Consider the following 20,025-nt stretch of genomic DNA (forward strand, 5'->3'; position numbering starts at 1 on the left):
CAGTTTTCCTTCCATTTCTATTTTTTGGAACAGTTTCAGGAGAATAGGAATTAATTTTTCTTTAAATGTTTGGTAGAATTCCCGAGGGAAGCTGTCTGGCCCTGGGCTCTTGTTTTTTGGGAGATTTTTGATGACTGTTTCAGTCTGGTTATGGGTCCATTCAGGTTTTCTATTCCTGGTTCAGTTTTGGTAGTTTATAGGTCTAGGAATGCACCCATTTCTTCCAGAATTTGCTGGCATATAGTTGCTCATAATATGTTCTTATAATTGTATTTCTTTGGTGCTGGTTGTGATCTCTCCTCTATCATTCATGATTTTATTTATTTGGGTCATTTCTCTTTTCTTTTTGATAAGTCTAGCCAAGGGTTTATCAATCTTATTAATTCTTTCAAAGAACCAGCTCCTAGTTTCATTGATTTGTTCTATTGTTCTTTTGGTTTCTATTTCATTGATTGCTGCTCTGCTCTTTATTATTTCTCTTCTCTTGCTGGGTTTAGTCTTTCTTTTCTTTTCTTTCTCCAGCTCCTTTAGGTGTAGGGTTAGGTTGTGTCCTTGAGATCTTTCTTGGTTTTTGAGAAAGGCTTGTATTGCTATATACTTTCCTCTCAAGGCTGCCTTTGCTGTGTCCCAAAGATTTTGAACAGTTGTGTTTTCATTTTCATTTGTTTCCATGAAACTTTTTTAAAGTTTTTTTTTTTTTTTGAGAGACAGAGATCACAAGTAGGCAGAGAGGCAGGCAGAGAGAGAGGAGGAAGCAGGCTCCCTGCTGAGCAGAGAGCCTGATATGGGGCTTGATCCTAGGACCCTGGGATCATGACCTGAACCAAAGGCAGAGGCTTTAACACACTGAGCAACCCAGGTGCCCCTCCATGAATTTTTTAAAAATTCTTTAATTTCCTGGTTGGCCCATTCATTCTTTAGTAGGATGTTTTTTAGCCTCTGTGTACTTGAGTTCTTTCCAAATTTTCTCTTGTGATTGAGTTCCAATTTCAGAGCATTCTGGTCTGAAAATATGTAGGAAAGGTCCCAATCTTTTGGTACCAGTTGAGACCTGATTTGTGACCCAGAATGTGATTTATTCTGGAGAATGTTCCATGTGCACTAGAGAAGAATGTATATTCTATTGCTTTGGGATGGAATGTTCTGAATGTATCTGTGATGTCCATCTGGTCCAGTGTGTCATTTAAAGCCTTTATTTCCTTGTTGATCTTTTGCTTAGATGATCTGTCCATTTCAGTGAGGGGGGTGTTAAAGTCTCCTGCTATTATTGTATTATTGTCAATGTGTTTCTTTGATTTTGTTATTAATTGGTTTATATAGTTGGCTGCTCCCATGTTAGGGGCATAGATATTTAAAATAGATAGATCCTCTTATTGGACAGACCCTTTAAGTATGATATAGTGTCCTTCCCCATCTCTTATTACAGTCTTTGGCTTAAAATCTAATATATCTTATATAAGGATTGCCACCCCAGCTTTCTTTTGATGTCCATTAACATGGTAAATTGTTTTCCACCCCCCCCCACTTTAAATCTGGAGGTGTCTTTGGATCTAAAATGAGTTTCTTGTAGGCAGCATATTGATGGGTTTTGGTTTTTTATCCATTCTGATACCTGTGTCTTTTGATTGGGGCATTTAGCCCATTTACATTCAGGGTAACTATAGAAAGATATTAATTTAGTGCCATTGTATTGCCTGTGAGGTGAATGTTACTATATATTGTCTCTGTTCCTTTCTGGTCTCCTACTTTTAGACTCTCTCTTTGCTTAGAGGACCCCTTTCAATATTTCCTGTAGGGCTGGTTTGGTGTTTGCAAATTCTTCTAATTTTTGTTTGTCCTGGAAGCTTTTTATCTCTCCTTCTATTTTCAATGATAGCCTAACTGGCTATGGTATTTTTGGCTGCATATTTTTCTCATTTAATGCTCTGAATATATCATGCCAGTTCTTCTGGCCTGCCAGGTCTCTGTGGATAAGTCTGCTGCCAATCTAATATTTCTACGATTGTATATTACAGACTTCTTGTCCTTTTCAGGATTTTCTCTTTGCTGCTAAGACTAATAAGTTTTACTATTAGATTACAGGGTGTGGACCTATTTTTATTGTTTTTGAGGGGGGTTCTCTTTGCCTCCTGGGTTTTGATGTTTGTTCCCTTCACCAAATTAGGGAAATTCTCTGCTATAATTTGTTCCAGTGTACCTTCTGCCCTTCTCTCTCCTTCCTCTTCTTCTGGGATCCGAATTATTCTAATATTGTTTCATCTTACAGGATCACTTATCTCTCAAATTTTCCCCTCATGACCCAGTAGTTGTTTGTCTCTCTTTTGCTAAGCTTCTTTATTCTCCATCATTTGGTCTTCTATATCATGAATTCTCTCTTCTGCTTCATTTATCCTAGCAGTAAGAGCCTCCATTTTTTATTGCACCTCACTAATAGCTTTTTTTTTTTTCAACTTGGTTAGATTTTAGTTCTTTTATTTCTCCAGAAAGGGATTCTCTAATATCTTTCATGGGTTTTTTTGAGCCCAACTAGCACCTTGATAATTGTCATTCTGAACTCTGGTTCTGACATAATACTAATGTCCATATTGATTAAGTCCCTAGCCATTGGTACTGCCTCTTATTCTTTTTTTTTTTTTTTTTTTTTTTTTGGTGGTCAGTTTTCCACCTTGTCCTTTTATCCAGATACAAACATACGAACAAGAGAATAAAATTCTAAAAGGGTGGCAAAGATCCTAGAAAAATATATGCTAGCAAAATCAGAAGAGACCCAAAACTGGGGGAGAGGAAAGGGAGGGGAAAAAATGTGTTTATATTTATATATGTGTATATATATATATAGATAGATAGATATAGATATAGATATAGATATAGATATAGATATAGATATAGATATAGATATAGATATGCTGGTGAATAGAACAGAACCACACATTTGATTTTGGGTGTATTTTGGTTTCTCAGAAGAAACTACCTCCCAAAATTTTAAAGAAAGAAAAACTTACATATATACAAATAAGGGTAAACACAATGAATGGATGGAATATGGCTGTAAAGATGAAAATTTTAAAAGATTCTAAAAAAAGGAATTGATACGGTAAGAAGTTGGTTGAAAAAAAAAAGAAAAAAAAATGGAAAGAATGTGATCAGGCTGGAGACTAAAACAAAGCCATGTGCTAGATTTGGGGTATATTTTGATCTAGTAGAAGAAATTGTATCCCAAAACTTTAAAGAAAAAAAACTATATGTATACAAAAAATAAGGTTAAATACAATGAAGGGATAAAATATAACAATGAAAATTAGAAAGATTTTTTAAAAAGGCATTGATAAGATAAAATAGTTTAAAACCATATAAATAGGAAAGAGGAAAAGTTAAAAAAATAGGATAAGAAAAAATAAAATTAAAAAAATTTAAGTGTGCAAGACTAAAAGATCATGGGGGAAAAGCCATGAATTTTATGTGTTGCTTTCCCCTAGCTCTGGAGTTCTGCAGTTCTTGTTGATCAGTGAACTTGGTCTTGGTTGGTTGTTCTTGCTGCTCTTCTGGGGAGGGGCCTGTTGCAGTGATTCTCAAGTGTCTTTCCTGAGGTGGAATTGCACCGCCCTTGCCAGAGGCCAGGCTAAGTAATCTGCTCAGTTTGCTCTCGGTAGTTTTGGTTCCCTGAACACCTTCTCTACAGCTTTGGAGGACAGGAGTGAAAATGGTGGCCTCCCAATTTTCGGCCCCATAGGAGCCAAGAGCTTGTGGCCCCACTCCTCATTGTGCCCTCAGAGAAAAGCAGTGACTCCTTCCCATCTCCCTGGTCTCCAGACGCTCTCTGTGTTCATCCAGCCTGTGACCAAGTGTTTCTGTCTGTGGTGCTCGGCCCCATTTGGAGTCTCCAAACCCTGCAGATTCCTGCATCCCGTTCCTGTGCCACTCCTCCTATAGGAAGAAGGAGGGTGTCTCTCCGGATCTGCCACTTGTGGGGTCCCTGCTCGAAGATCAGTGGCCCAACTGTGACTTGGATCACAGTTTAAGGTAACCACTATGTGAGAGCTCACTTCTTGGCTTTGTCTCTGTAACCAGCTTCTCTGCTATAGTACCTGGGAGCTTTGCCACACTCAGACACTCCCGGTCTTTCTGTGACCCTGCGGGTCCTGAGACCACACTGTCCCCGCAAGGGCTCCACCCCTGCTTAACCTCTGGAGTGACATACTGCAGTGGAGCAGACTTCTAAAAGTTCTGATTTTGTGCTCTACTGCTCTTTCACTTGCCTGGAGCTGGTCCCTCCCACCTCGGTCTATCTTCCTGTTGCTTTGGATTCACTTCTCTGCACGTCCTACCTTCCAGAAAGTGGTCAATTTTCTGTTCCTAGAATTGCTGCTCTTCTTCTCTTTGATCTCCTGTTGAGTTTGTAGGTGTTCAGAATGATTTGATAATGATCTAGCTGGACTCCTGGGACCTGATGATATTTCAGTATCCTACTCCTCCGCCATCTTTCTTGTCCTCTAGGCAGTAAATTCTATGTTTCAATACAATGTACAACATTCTCTTGTGGGTTGTTGGACACTGGCATGTTTATTGGTTTTAGGTTTTTTTTTTCTTCTTCTTTGCAAACTGCCTCCTGCTGTTTTGTCCCTTTTGTCAATGCTTGTTTCCAGTTCTTCTTCCACCATCCTGACTTACCATCACTAAAAACGAAAATTGCCCTTTTTTCAGGGCTTGCAAGCTGAAGCTAAATGACTTTATATGAATTTCAAAGAAATCACCATAAAAGATCATGTATAGATAACTTTCATGCCAGTTGCTATATAAGTCCCTCAGAAAGTTCACCATAACATTTGATGCCATCACTAGAAACATTTGAAGAAACCAAAAATTTAAAAATATAGACAAATAAATAAATAAATAAATAAATTGGATTGCCACTGTTTGTCTTCACTCCACCATCTAAAGCTGCTTCAAGCCCAACATTTAAAAATCTTGACTTTTGAGCCCTCTGGACTCAAAAACTGAGTTTATAGTTTGTTTTAATCATTAACCTTTGTTTTTCTTCTGTTTCAAAGAAAGGCCTCTCATTAAATGCCTGCTACTCATACTATCTAAGGCCTAATTTAGATGCCCCTCCTACTTCCACATACACCAGTGACCCCTGAAATAGGACATAATCATTTAACTGAACTGACCTATTTTCAGGGCTAAGAGACTGATTCAATGAGTTATGGAAATCTACCAACTCAGTTTCTGGACTGTGGCATCAGTATTATCTTGGTAATACTGTGATACATAATAATCTGTTTTATGTATTTTAACTTTCTATAATAGGAGTTCTGAAACATGTAAAAGTAGACTCAGTAATACAAGGAACCCCATGTGTAATCTCTCAGCTTCAATTATCAGCTTATGGCCAATCGCCTCTATTTTACGTGTGTAAACTATAACATTTAAAGTACATTATCTCCTTTGGTTCTTGTAACAACTGTGAAAGGTAGGTTGTATAGTTTTATAGTAAAATTCTATTGCTAACAAATTCTCATTTTAATGTAAATGCCAATTTTTAAGATAGCAAGGAAAAAGATATAAAGAATGCTAGTGTGCCTTTGTACCTGTTTTATTGGGATTTTGTGTACCGTAATTCATTAATAAAGCGAAAAGGAGGAACACTGGCATGTTTTACTTTCAGCTGGTATTCAGACTGAATAGAATTATTTTTCAATGAAATTGTTAGGATGAATTGCCAATTTCTACTTTTCTAGAAAACCACTTTTACTGAAAAACCTTGATCCCAACCTATTACATAAAAATGGAGTTTTGCTCGACAAACTACTTCTAACATCACATTTTGTACATAATAGCTGCAAATGTCTAAATTTTAAGGAACTGTTATAATTTAGTACAATTCTAGGCCAAATGTGATATTTGTAGAGGATCCAGATGCAAGAAAATAAATCAAATGAGCCATTTAATTTGTGGTTTGGATGTCATTTTTCTGACAGTTATCAATGAAACAGTCATGTGTCCCTGGAATTTGGGGCTGGTAGAATTATTTATTTTGGATGTCACTCTTTCACATAACTGATATTTTAACAGAAAGTTATGTTCACATACTTGTGGGTATTGATTATCAATACCCTCACATGATGTTATTACTTACACGTGAATTCGTTCTGATTCTCTTTTCAACCTGATTTGCATACCCATATCATCATATAGACATTTGTAAATACTTAATTGTGCACAGATTTTTTTCTTGAGCTCTTTCTCACTTGACTAAGAATATTCAGGATGTCCCCAGATGCTCATTTGAAGGTTGATTTAGTCACACTGGCAGAACCCCAGGCTCAAATGTCAAATGGGATCAGTTCTATACAGTGTACTAATCGGGCTGCAATCTTTTTGCTCCAGAAGTTAGAGTTGCATATTACTCATCAAGGCAAAATGTAAATGTTTAGTGATTATACGATATGTTTTTGTTAACTCCCCAGATGGGATTTTTTTTTTTTTTTTTACCTTTGTTTATCTGAGAACAACCACCGAACGCTGATGAAATGCTGTGGCTGATGCTAGCAACCTAAGGCTTCATTAGTACAGATGAAGCAATGCTCACTTTGTTACACAAATAATTAGAGAGATTAAATGAAAATAAACACTGAGAGGATGTACAGAAGCTCTGAAGTTAGGTAATTATTTTAATTACTCTAGTGACTTCCACCAACCTTCATTATCAGCCACAGATCAAGTTTAAATTCTTTTATGTAAAAATATCATAGACTATATGGAAAAGTACTACAGTTATTCAGTGATTATGCTTCATAAAAATGACATTTTCTTCAAGCTTCCACTAAAAGGAGTTGTTTCCATTCTGGTGCCTGATAAACTCTCTAAATATTTTAGAAGTATGATACATTTTTGCACTTAAAAGTGTTTTACCCTGGTCTTATGTTTCAAATGGATATTCTTAATAATTTTGTATCTTTTTCTTGACTCAGACTTGCTCATGAAAGATGTGGGTTCACATTTTTGAGTTACTGAACGTAAAACAATATGGCATATTCAGTCATTTGAAAGAAATGTCACTGGGATTCATGTCATCCTTACTGCATGACAAGCAGCACCTTGTATTTGGGGTAAATATTTCTTTATTCCCCTCCCTACCTCAGGTGGGGGAAGACTACCACCGACAACTTCCTGACAGGTGGGGACCCTATTTAGGGGCATTGTCAGTCCTGTTTAGAATGGATCTCATTTTTATTCCTGTGTGATGATGATTCCGCAAGATCTCCTGGGTTAAGATCTTCCTTTGAACAAATGTTACCTGCATTTAAATACCATTCATTGCCTGCATAATGCCAGTTCTCGGTGAAATATTTTACCTAATTTATCCCATTGAATCCTTACAAGATTTCCATGGAGTATGTATTATTAACTCCATTTTCCAGGTAAGGAAACTGAGAGGCTCCCTGAGTTTCTAAAGTTGCTCAAGTGGTCCAGCTGGGAATCAAACCAAGGTCCGCCTGACTTCAAGAACCATGATGTCCCCAGCGGATGATTGAATGAGGTAAACCTGGATGCAAATGCTGACGAAAGATACTAGAAACAATGTAGTGACCTCCTTAATGTGAACAGGCTGGTTAAATGTTGTATTGTAGGACACCTGTGACTTAGGAACACCTTTCAAATTTCCAAAATTTGATTCATTTTGAAAGTGTTTCATCTGTGAATAGGCTGGTTGCTGGAGAAGAAAAAACTAGAAATGGGTTTTTATGGAATTATAAGAATAACCAAGAATTCCCGACTAACAAAGATTAGTGAAGTTTCTTAATACAGTTCAATAACCACTTGAGCTGCACTCCAGCTAACATGCAAGACTTTTCAACTACATTAAAAATTCCAGCAGGATGAACGAGACTTCAGTAATCTTGGCAAGGGTCGCCAGGTGTGTGTGCTGTTTTTTAGTATTTAAGAAAAGCCTTTCCTGGGTTCCCTCCCCCACATAATTGCCTCAAGATATTGACATTGGTTTCAGGTGGTGCACCCCCATGCCTGATCACCACACGTTTTCAAGAGGCTGTGTTACAGTCAGAGGATCATTAGGGTAGCTGAGAATCAGGGAAGGGGTCTAATGGATTCATTGTTTCCTATGTTAGGAGGCACCAATCTGCCAAGTTTGTGGTATGAGTTGTGGCTGATACTGGGAGGTCAGGACAGAAGACTAGCCCTTTTGGTGGAAGGGTAGGGAGAGAGTGCCTGCTAACTCCCTAAATTTCACCCGCATGTTTCAGACCCTGATCAGGAAATTAGGGAAATTCACAGACGCTCCAGGGCCACGTGATAGATCAGCAAGGGTAGGGCTAAGAAATTGAGGACTCCCAAAAAGGCTGGAAGGGGTGGGGTGGGCTTTCTCGGCTCCAGAGCTTTCCAGATCGCCCTCACACAGAATGCGCAATGGGAGGGATTTGTGAACGAGACTGGGGAAGACAAACAACCGAGAGAAGATGGGCTCAGAAGTTGGTTTATCAGGGGGGGGGGGGGGGGGGGGGGGCTTTCCTGCTGCTTTTGCAAGCACCTCCCTGGGACGTGACTACGAAGCCTGGCCCCTCTTCTTTCTTCCCGGTACATTATAGACAGCCAGGGACTCGGCTAGTAGGTCTGCTAGACAGAAAAAGTCCCAACTATGCACCAGCTGTTTACTTGTTTTCCAGGCACTGTCATGGTTCTGTATGTCTGGGTACGCTCTCTTTGATTTTGATTGCGCCATGTTTATACATCTGAGAGGGCCGACCCCTCCCGGTCGGCTGTGTGGAAAGGGATTTCTTCAGGCGGAGCAGCGGGGGAGCCACGGGCTGGACTCCGGGGACCCACCGTTCTATTTCCACTTGGCCACTTGCTACTGACCTCGGAGAAATCACTTTAAACTCTGAGCCTCAGCTTTCTCAGCCATAAAATGAAGGTGATTCCACTTTCCAGGCCTCTTTAAAAGGATCGTCGGGAGGGTCAAACGGAATAATTTTGATGGCAGTGAACTGCGAGGAAATGGGACTCCAAATTACTGAGGGAAAAATAAGTTAAACCTACTCAGCTGGAGTTTCAGGAATCCCCCCCCGCCCCCCCAGTGATCTCACTGCAGGCAGGCAGCAACCGTTTGGATGGATTCTTTCTCATGGACCATCTCACAAGCCAAACACCTATGCGTCGCACCCTTCCGTCTCCCAGGGCTTCTATTGATTTTTGCTTTCCATTGGAAGCGTTTTTTGCTGCCGCTGTCGGGTTCACACCCCAGCACACTAATCTTGCAGTTGGGGACCAGAAAAGGGGTCTTTTACCCTCTCCGCCTTTCTCCCCTCACTCCCCACCCTAGGTCTCCCGAGTTTTTCGCACGTGAATGGGATTTCCTGGCTGATCTCTGAAGACCTTGCAGTATTTCAGGAAGCTAAGAGCGTGTGGAGATCAGCTTACGAGCTTCCAGCTCTTCCCGCAGGTCGTGCAGCCCCGCGGGGACCCTCCTCCCGCTCCTCCCGCGGTGCAGCCGCCGCCTCCGGAGCTAGCTCTCGGGCGGTCCGCGGCAGACCCCGCGGAGAGCCGGGGCCCCCCTCGCAACCTCCCCTTCGCAGCCCCTCTCCGCCAGTAGCAGCGCTGCTGTCTTCCCACAGGAGGACTGGGAGGACGCTGGAGTCTGCAGCGCCCCCGCCCCCTCGCTTTTTCTTTCTTTCCTTGCTTTGGGATCTTGCTGCCGGAGCCTGGAGAGGTTCTGAGAAGACAAGAGAGAAGGACGGGAGTGCAGGCTTCCGCTGCGGTGCGCGAACACAGCGGGGGGCTCCGGCGTCCCCTCCCGGTCCTCGCCGCCCCGGCTGGGATGTGACCAAGGAGAGCCCTCAGCGCCTGCCTCCCGCCCTCGAAGGTGCCCCCCGGAGAGCGCATTGGGAGCACCGCTGGAGTCCCTGCGCCCGCAGCGCCGCGGGACGGGAGTGGCAAGGAGCCCTGGGGCCGGTTCCCAGCTCCCACTCTTCAGAAAGAGCGGCCGGGGAGCACCGCTTTCCTGGCGCTCGGCACAACTCCGGGGCCAGCAGCGCGCGGCTGGACAGAGTCCCGCTTCCCGCCGACTCACCGGGAGTGGGGGGACAGCGCCTGCCCGCCTGCGCTCCCTGTAGCCCTAGCTTCTCGGCACCTGCGCCGATTTCCCACGCCAAGGGGCTGAGCCTCGCGGCTCCCGGCCCCCGCAGCCTCCTCCGACCCCATGTAGAACGCGCCTGCCGCGGCTTCCTGAGTGCGGGCGCCGCCGCCGTCCAAATCGCGCGCTGGGGTCCTCCATTTCGCCCCTCTTAGGGGCGTCTGAGAGGCCAAGGAAGAGCGCACCATGAAGTCCGTGCTGTTCAGCCGCTTCTTCATCCTCCTGCCCTGGATCCTAATCGTCATCATTATGCTCGACGTGGACACGCGCAGGCCCGCGCCCCCGCTCACCCCGCGCCCCTACTTTTCTCCCTACGTGGTGGGCCGCGGGGGCGCCCGACTCCCGCTCCGCAGGGGCGGCCCGGACAGCGGCCACCGGCGCGGCTGGGAGAAGCGGAACGACTCGCGGCCACAGCCGCGGCCGCGGCCCGAACCGCCTCTGCCCACCATCTATGCCATCACGCCCACCTACAGCCGCCCGGTGCAGAAAGCCGAGCTGACCCGCCTGGCCAACACTTTCCGCCAGGTGGCGCAGCTGCACTGGATCCTGGTGGAGGACGCGGTGGCGCGCAGCGAGCTGGTGAGCCGCTTCCTGGCGCGGGCCGGACTGCCCAGCACTCACCTGCACGTGCCCACACCGCGGCGCTACAAGAGGCCCGGACTGCCGCGCGCCACGGAGCAGCGGAACGCCGGTCTCGCCTGGTTGCGCCAGAGGCACCAGCACCAGCGCGCGCAGCCCGGAGTGCTCTTCTTCGCCGACGACGACAACACCTACAGTCTGGAGCTGTTTCAGGAGGTAGCGGCCGGCCCGCCCCAGCTTGGGGGGTTGGGGGTACGCAGGTGGGGCCTCGGGGCCGGCCGGGCTGCGACTGCACTTGGGAGTTCTCACTTCTCTGTACTCCCATTCGGGACTGCAGGTGGAGTGCTCCTCGCGGGCGGCCTGCAGCCTCCAGGTGCCCTGGTGTGTTTACGCGGGCCATGGGGGTGGAGAGTGGACGAGAGGACCGCTGTGGCTCGGGAGAGGGAGTGTGGCCAGGGGCTTCGCAGTCCCCCTGGTCCTGAGATTAAGCCAAGCGAGTAGCACAGGTGAGGCGCGAGGGTTTTTGCAGCAGCATTGGAGAAGGACGCAGCCGGGATGGCAGCGAGAGCCTCTGGGGGAGGCACGCTGTCAGGAACAGGTGTCGCTGGGAGCCAGCTCATTGCAGGCGGTCTTGGTGTACTTCCGAGTCTAGAACCATAACAGGGAGGAAGGTGGAGATGGTGACTAAAAATCAGCCCGGAGACAAACTTCTCTTACAGTCTGCTGGCACGGAAATGGTTATTAGTGGAAACTGACTTCTCCGGGGTGTATGTGAGCCCTGCCTCTGTCTCTTCTTGCACGCCACAAAAGCCCTTTCTGATTCTGGAGATTGCCTCTTTTTCGAGGAAAACCTCTGGTAAATGAGTTGAGACTCTTCTGCCCTGTGGTTATGTCTTTCCGCAGCCCAAATTATCAGGCGGACAGCCCCATTCTTCTTCTCAATCTTTCTCTAAGGCCTCCCTCTGGCCAGTTAGCCAGGCCACTCTCGCACCTGCCCATTGCATCCCGGTGCTCCTTGTGAGGTCCTGGGTGCAGCGCAGTCCCCTGCTGCCGAAATGGCTCTTTTCCCTCTGAGGCCAGTCGTGTACAGAGCCCGCAGGAGTTTAGGACAGGTGTTACTGCTTGAGGCTGGTATTTTGCAGTCTGTGTATGTTCTGTGAATGAGTCCAGATTGCATGGTTTTCACTTTTCTTCCTTACACACAAGAATACCTGGGAGAAAACAAAAACTTGGATTCTTTGACACTTGGTGGAACTGTTGCTTTCCTCTACCCCAAATTCCCTGACCTGCTTCTGAGACTCCATCACACCCCCCACCATGCAAAGTAAACCGGACAATCTGTCTAGTAAACATAAACACCCCACAACTTCATCCTAATATTTGTTTGGCTTTCTTAACCTCAGGACAAAGTGACTTTGTACCCTTTCAGTTTAATTTTTCTGCATATGTGGCTTTTGAGAATCATTTTTTTAAGGGCTGTTGCCACCTAAGTTTCTATTCATCCTCTCCTTCATGAATAAAAGGACCAGTAATTGCTTTCCATCTTTTCTTCTCCAAATTTTTGCAGTGTAGGGCTTTCTTTCCATGTTCCTTCAGAAGAAATAGCTAAGTTTGACATTGTAAGGGGTAGTCTTTATTATAAATAAGATTAGAGCTATAATCTGATTTTTTAAAGTTGGGCTTTAATTTTGATCCTGCTTACATATTCTTTCCTCAAAAGATACGGTGGTTTGTATTCTGAAGCAAAGACCTTTACATTTCAATACACCATAACTTTAAACTCCAAAGTCTTTTTCTTTTCTTTTCTTTTTTTTCTTTTCTTTTTTATTTTTTTTTAAGATGTTGCCTTACCTGTAAGAATGTGTAGTCTTGTATACGTAATGCACATCATCACCAGTCAACTTTTTAGGGGGATGGGCTGTGAAGGGGGAGTGACTTTTCAGTTTCTCTCCAGTTCTAGCCCATTTGGTGTAAGGGGTTAGATGACTGGAAGAGCTGGCATTACAAGCAGTGAAACAATTGAGCACAGTCTTCCTTTGATGCTTCCCAAACTGAAAGGAAGGCTTGTTGCGGAGGGATATTAAAGCAGCAAGAGAAAAAAACACTAGATTTTTTTTCATTAGTCCATTGGAAAAAAGGAAAGAATATAGAGGAGGAGAGGGTGAAGAGAAAAAATAATAGTGGCCCAGAGGAAACTATAAAGGGAAAAACAGGCAAAACTTACAAGACACTAACATTTTGTATAGTTGGAAGTAATGAAAAAAATCAAACTTATTTTAAGAGCATGTGCAACTCTTTTTTAATGGAGAGGTGCCAAGTGGTACAAAATATACAATAGAAGGACTGTTTAAAAAACGCCATACCCATGATACACTTGGAATTGAAATTCTATAGCTCCCAGAGGCCACTCCCAGACAGTCATTTCAAGACCAGTCCCTTTCTCTACCCCCTCTCATCCTCTCCCACACACAGTGTTTTTGGACAGAGTGGGCATCTGTTCACCATGCATATATGTTGATACATTCAGCTTTCCTTTTTGCAATGCATTCTTCTCCTTGTAAGGCAAGTGATATTGAGCTCTCTAAAAAGTCAGGTTAGTGGGATTTATGCATCCTTGGATTTGTGCAGTAATGGGATAGCCTGCCTTATACCCGTTCGAAGATTAATGATTCCTTGTGGATTATAGTCTAGACATTGTTCTCTTGGAGAACCAGTAGGACTAGATAAAACATCTAAAAACTGCAACCCCTTGGGGGAAGGGAAGATGCTGATAAAAGATGCTGTAGGGGTGAGGCATGTAGATCTCAGTCCTCTATATTGTGCATCCACACAAATTAGTTTTTAAGTAATTCATGGTACTTAAGGAGAGAATGTCCCAAGTCAGGCTTCATCTTTTATTCATAGTGCTTCTCATTTCCATGGTTGATGTTAATGTAGATAAGATAAAAGGAGGAAAATGAACCAGGTACAAATTAGCTCTCTAAGCATTGGCTGCAAATGAAGGAAACTAAAAGATGAAAGGTCTCCAAATTAAATTAAAGGCGCAACAGGCAATCTGTGTTCAATTATTCCTCCCTGGTAACTGGAGAGCTGCTTTCTTCTTCCATACAGCTAACTGATTTTCAGCTTCCATTCTCAACTGAGCTATGCTGCCAGGAAAGAAGTGCTACCTAATGGCCAAAGGCACTTGCAAATGAATCTCAGGGGGAGTGGTAGCCACAGAAACTGGGCTCTCAACGGCAGGAGATGGACAGAGCTTTTCAGGTTTGCAGTATCCCAGCAGGTCTTTCTGCTCTTCCTGGGGGCCGGATGGGGTTGTACTCTGCAGACCATAGGTAATCCTACCTGCCAGAGCACCTCATCTGTCTAACCCTCCGGAAAAGCTTATTTGTGAAGGATTTAAGCTAATTTAATACAAGCCACAACTGCAGATAAATGTGGCACTCTATCTAGTCCTATTTTCAATAACACTATTGATGAGACTTCTGTTCTCTGCTAGAAAACCTTCCAGTGTTTGCTGAGTTTAAAGCTGGTGCTTTTCAGGTGAAGTTGCTTTCACCTTTGGCAATCAATTGAATCAAAAGGTTAAAAAAACAGTCCTTTCCCAGCAACAAGAAAAAACTTTTAAAAATTTAACTTTAAATTTCATGAGCGAAGACTGGAAGATAGGCCAACTGTGAGACATTTAAGAGGGGACGTGAAAGGGCTCAGTTAATGAGAAGGTGTCTTGAAGATGCCTTTCTGGCAAGCAGTGAACTAAAGAGGCCCTTTGTTTCGATTTTTCTGTTGGGTGCAGTTAAGCTATTCGTGAGCTGGGCAGGTGGAGGAGTTGAGGCTTAATTTTCTGTCTCATTCCTTTCCTAAAGCATCAGTATGCTCCCCTCTTTATATGCAGCTTATTGGAGCCACAATCCAAAGGATTTTCAAATTTGCAGTGTTTGGCACTTTCCCCCAAGTAGTAAATTCTGCCTGTTTCCGGAAAGGAGACCAGAGATCTATCTTTACTTTTACCTTTGATACAGTTACTTAATGTGGGCTAATAATCTTTTCCAAAGTGAAGAAATCCAGAAGAATCTCTTAGGTGTAGCCTAAAATGACTGTTTTACCTGAAATGTGCCCTTTGTGTTTTATTTCTCCCCATCTAAAACCGTATTAATAATCGCATTGTAGGGCTGATGAAACGTGAGAATTTTCTAAAAGTGTGTGTATAAAACTGCAGCCAATTTTCTTTGTCAGTGTTAAATCTAAAGATTTTCTGTATTCAGCCCTGGCTGTATAGTACTTGAGTTAGGGTTGATTTTTGAGTTTTCTGTGAAGACCAGCTTTCATTTGGATTTTGATATTTTAATGGACCAGATATAACAATTTGGGTTTAAAAGACATTCTCTCTTCTGCCTCTTCTTGTTGTCTTTTTCCATCATTCTTTGTCCTCCAATCTACTTTTCACTGATTATTCTTTCTCATGAATAGCCATAAAGACATGCCCGGATTATTGTTTAGTGCAATGAACGTGTCTCTTTTAAACATTTAGACTGTTGTCTCCTGCTTCTTAGAAACTATAGTGGGTGACTCCATTTTCTTCTGTCTACTCCACTTGCCTCTAAATTACAAGCTGGTAAATTTTCTCTTGTGTGAACAGTAATGGAATAGTAACTGCTTTTAAAGCATGCTACAAAAGCAAAATAGAAGAACCAAAGTCAATCGTCTTATTCATTAACTATTCCAGGTGGTATTCAAGTAGTGCTTTTTTTTTTTTTGGTACAGAATTCAATAATGTTCAGATATGTCTATTCAAACATTTTGAAGTCTGAGGAAATATTTACTCAGTCTATATAGTTAACACATTATATACTTGATTTGCAATGCTGTTGAAGCATGATATTTAGGTTTTGCATGGATCTCAAGTGCTCCCTCCAAAACACAAATAAAATTGTTACCCCAGTCCGTAGGTAGGCAGGTAAGTAAGTAAGTAGGTAGGTTTAGAACAGATTTCCAATTCACAGCAATAAATGAAGGTAATCCATTTTTCGTTCCTGATAGTTCTTGTGCATAATTTGAAATAAATGTTAAAATACTCTTTACTGGGATGCCTACATGGCTCAGTCAGCTAAGTGTCTGCCTTCAGCTCAGGTCACGATCTTAGGGTCCTGGGATCGAGTCCTGTGTCAGACTCCCCATTGAGCAGGGAGCCTGCTTCTCCCTCTGCCTGCTGCTCCCCCTGCTTGTGCACTCTCTCTCTCTCGCTGACAAATAAATAAAATCTTTAAAAAATGAAATAAAATACTCTTTACCATGGATACAAGCAGAATGTAGTTGACATCAGTTGATCACTTCACTATGGGCCAGGAACGACTCTTAGTGTTTGAACTTCTTTGTTCCTCACAACAGCCCCTGAGATAGGTACTGGTATGTTCCTGCTCTTTCATCCTACTGCTGATATTTAGGTCTGAGCATAGTACTTCGGTGAGCACGGAGATTTTTACAAGTGCAGCAGGAACCCAATATAGTCATTTACTCTAGTAGAATTGGCATCCCTATTTCATAGCTGAGTAGAAATGCCTAGAATTAACTTGAACAGGTCATGCAAGTCATTAACTCTGAACAGGTTCAGAGACAGAATTTAGAGTCCAGGTCCTCTGGTTCTATAGCCTGCACTTTTTTTTTTTTTTTTTTTTTTTTAAGATGTATTTATTCTGGGGAAGATGGGAGGAGCAGGGGGGAAGAGAGCATGGAGCCCAGCACAGGACTCCATGTCATGACGAGGAGATCACCACCTAAATGGAAACCATGAGTCAGGCACACCCAGGTGCCCCTGGAGCCTGTTTTTTTTTTTTTTTTTAACCTTTCTGAGGCTTATCTCATTTAACATGTGCAGTCAGATGGAGATATGTCATTGTGGTGAGTAAAGCATTTGATCAATAGGAGTATTTATTTTTTTAAGATTTATTTTAGAGAGAGGGAGAGTGAGAGCAGAGGAAGGGGCAGAGGGAGAGAATCTCAAGCAGACTCTCCGCTGAGCACAGAGCCCAAGGCAAGGTTTTATCTCACAATCCTGAGATCATGACCTGAGCAGAAACCGACAGTCAGATGCTTAACCAACTGAGCCACACCCAGGTGCCCCTCTGCAGGAGTATTCTAACATTGTTGCTGTCTCCTGCCACACTTAAACTCAGGTCTTGTCCTCTTGGATGTATGATGTATCAACTTCCAGTTCCCTTTTTGACCTTTTCCCCTCCTAATATCCTTTGATCTTACGAACATTTTATTTCATCTCACATTATCTTATTTATAGCCCACTGGATTTTTGTCTTGTTTTTTTCCAGTCAGGTGAAAACTGCTAAGTTAGTATATAAACTGTAGCCTTTTATACACACACACACACACACACATATGTAGTGGTTTTCAAAACTATTGTGAAAAAGGATCATTTCTATAAGAAGACAAAGCATTAAAATTAATTTTTCCCTCACTCGATATATACACCTCAGCAACTATAGCTTCTGAGCACACTTGTTTTCAGGACAGGCAGAACTGAATGGGCGAGTAAGTACTGGAGTAGAATGGGGGTCAGGGACAGTACTTCACGTGGGAGGAGCTGGGGGCCCGAGTCAGTCTGAGCTGAGCTCATGCAGGATAGGACAGCTGCTGGCTGCGCTCTCCCCCAGGCTGAGGCAGCTCCTCCCCGAGCCAAAGGTACACCTGCAGGAAGCTTCCGCTAGTGTGCTGCTCATGCTGGCCAGTGATGGCCCACACCGTCAGGTTCACAAGACTGGTTACTTGTTGGTAGAAGGCTTAAGTGTCTTGTCAGTTATTTGGGGCGGGGGGGATTAGGAATTTCCCTGCATTAAAAACAAAATGAATAAATTATTGGTTGAGTCTTTCTGCATGTTGGGAAAACCCTGCAGATGTCTATGCTGGGGGCGGTGATCAATCAGGTTCTCTACCGCAAGTCAGATTATTTGGTCTTTTCTTTAAAATAATTGAAAACTTAAAAGAGTTGTTTTTTCCCCCCCAGTCTCCAGCAGGGAAAAGAGAACTTTAAATAGTACAGTATGGGGATGCCAGGTGGCTCAGTGCGTTAAACATCTGCCTTCGGCTCAGGTCATGATCCCTGGGGTTCTGGGATCAAGTCCCACATCCGGCTCCCTGCTTAGCAGGAAGACTGCTTCTGCCTCTGCCTGTCACTCCCCTGCTGTTGCTCTCTCTCTGATAAATAACTAAAATCTTTTAAAATAAATAAATAGTAAAGTATGTTACGTGCAGAAACTAACAGTCATTCCTTCCATCTGAAAGGCAGGTATCTATAAATTGCATTTTCATCTCTTTCATGAAAGCTGAATTTGCTAAATGCTGAACATTCTCCCTTAACTGAGATTTCAGTTATCTAAAATAATTGTATCTTAGCAGTAATAGTGTATGGCTCTGCAAGATTCCTTCCACCTACTTGAGCTTAAACATTACGACATTGAGAAGATATTTGAATATAATTAGAATGCTTTCTCTCCACTTAAATGTTCATTGAGCATCTACTGGGTGCTAGGCACTATGCTTTGTCAAGGCAGAGAGTAATACAGCTGTGAGCAGAGAGGGTGCATCCCAGTCCTCACAGATCAAATGTCTGGACTAAATACTAATGCTAGGATCGGTGCCTGTTGAGGGAAATGCAGATGCCTGGGAGCATAGAGCAGAGACAGCTAATGGGGTTGTAGTGTGGAGTGATTATAGAGGAAGTGACATTTGAGCTGAGACCTAAAGGCTGATGGCACCTAGTGGGTCACAGGGCAGGGGGCAAGAGCCCTCCCAGTGGACAGAGCCATAGTTCACCTGAGCAAAGAGGGTGTGTGAATATCCAGAGAACAGGAAGATATCCTTGACAACAGGGGATGGGATGGAGGAGTAGGCAGCCGCGTCCCCATCTCCTTCATGCCAAGTGAGACACTTAGTTCTGGGAGAAGAGTTAGCATCTCTCCCCAAGCCTGTCCTATAAAGAAAAAAGTCTTCATTTTTTGTGTAAACCTGTGGCTTTGAAAAGTCTGTGCATAGCAGTGTATGGAGCATGCTTTCATTTGTTCCCATCTGGTTTTCAGATCACCCACCAGGCAAGTCTTTGACCTTTCACTATTTATTTATTTATTTATTTTTAAAGATTTTTGTTTATTTATTTGACAGAGGAAGAGAGCGAGTGAGCCAGCATAAGCATGGGGAGCAGGAGAGGGAGAAGCAGGCTCCCTGCTGAGCAGGGATCTGAGAGACAGGGCTCCATCCCAGGACCCTGGGATCCTGACCTGAGCTGAAGGCTGCGGTTCAATTGACTGAGCCACCCAGGCGCCCCTTAAATAGTAACTTAAAGATAAATGTGGCCTCTGTGCTGACTCTAAGAGCTTTCATGCTAAAAAGGAGAGAGAGATAAAGCCCGTGAATATTCTCTTCACACTCCAGAGGCTGGTGGGCAACTCAGGTAGGTAGGAGTTAAAGGAGTTAAAGAGCCCCGGGTGCAAATCCGGCTTTACCACTCAGTGGTTGCATGATTTTGGCAAAAGCTGCCCTCCTCATAGGACGGCTGTTTAAGAACTGACCTATTGGCAAGTTATAAATATTAGTTCTTTTTCCCTTGTTCTCCTGTGTGGGTGACTGCCCCCGTTGAGAGGTATATCAAACAGCTACTGCACTGTTTCGTTGGTTAGATGTCTCCAAATACTTGGTTTCTGCGATCTGGACTGTGCTTCTGGGGACGAGGAGGAGGTGCAGGTGCCTGACTTTCCCCAATTAGTCTGTACCCAAGTGGGACTACATAAATCGGGCGTCTCGGCTACACCACTGGGTGTTACCACAATGATTAGAGGAACAAGAGTTAAACGGGGCTTGATACAAAGAGTCCTAGGAGGATGCAAGAGAATAAAAAGCATCTTAAAGGACATTTTAGGTTGAGAGGAAGCGGAAGGCCAATTCTCCTGTGGGTTAAGAGGTCCTGTGTGTGTGAAAGCTAGGAAGTTGGCCTGCAGGTAGCTCAGAGCAGGTCCAAGGTGTGATTTTTAGCTCCTTGGCAGTCCTAAGGCCTAGCTTGGACCCCAAGCCTGTTAACAGGATAGATTGTCGCTGGCATGAATGAATGAATCAGAGATAGTATGTTACAAAGGAGATGGCAAATTACAAGGGAAGAAGACAATCTATTTTTAAAGCAGGAGATTACAAGCAATAGCTTGGTTTTTAAGGTCATTTGCTAGGCCTGGGAAGGTCAGGAGAATTCCTCTTTCCAGTACCTATTGCAGAAGGCAGAGAGGATCCCTTCTGACCAC

The 20,025-nt window shown here is 43.6% G+C and overlaps 1 protein-coding gene across 1 annotated transcript in view; it reads left to right on the forward strand.

Moving 5' to 3' along the window:
* Window positions 1–10,336: 10,336 nt before the first annotated feature.
* The window catches only part of LOC111152138 (beta-1,3-glucuronyltransferase 2), a 78,985-nt gene continuing 69,296 nt past the window's right edge, over window positions 10,337–20,025 (forward strand). Inside the window, exon 1 of the mRNA XM_022510442.1 lies at window positions 10,337–10,945. Coding sequence (XP_022366150.1) covers window positions 10,337–10,945 — 609 coding nt within the window. The remainder of the gene's footprint in view (window positions 10,946–20,025) is intronic.

Source organism: Enhydra lutris, unplaced genomic scaffold, assembly GCF_002288905.1.
Source record: "Enhydra lutris kenyoni isolate GAN:26980312 unplaced genomic scaffold, ASM228890v2 scaffoldscaffold28, whole genome shotgun sequence".
In the NCBI taxonomy this organism is placed as follows: Eukaryota; Metazoa; Chordata; class Mammalia; order Carnivora; family Mustelidae; genus Enhydra; species Enhydra lutris.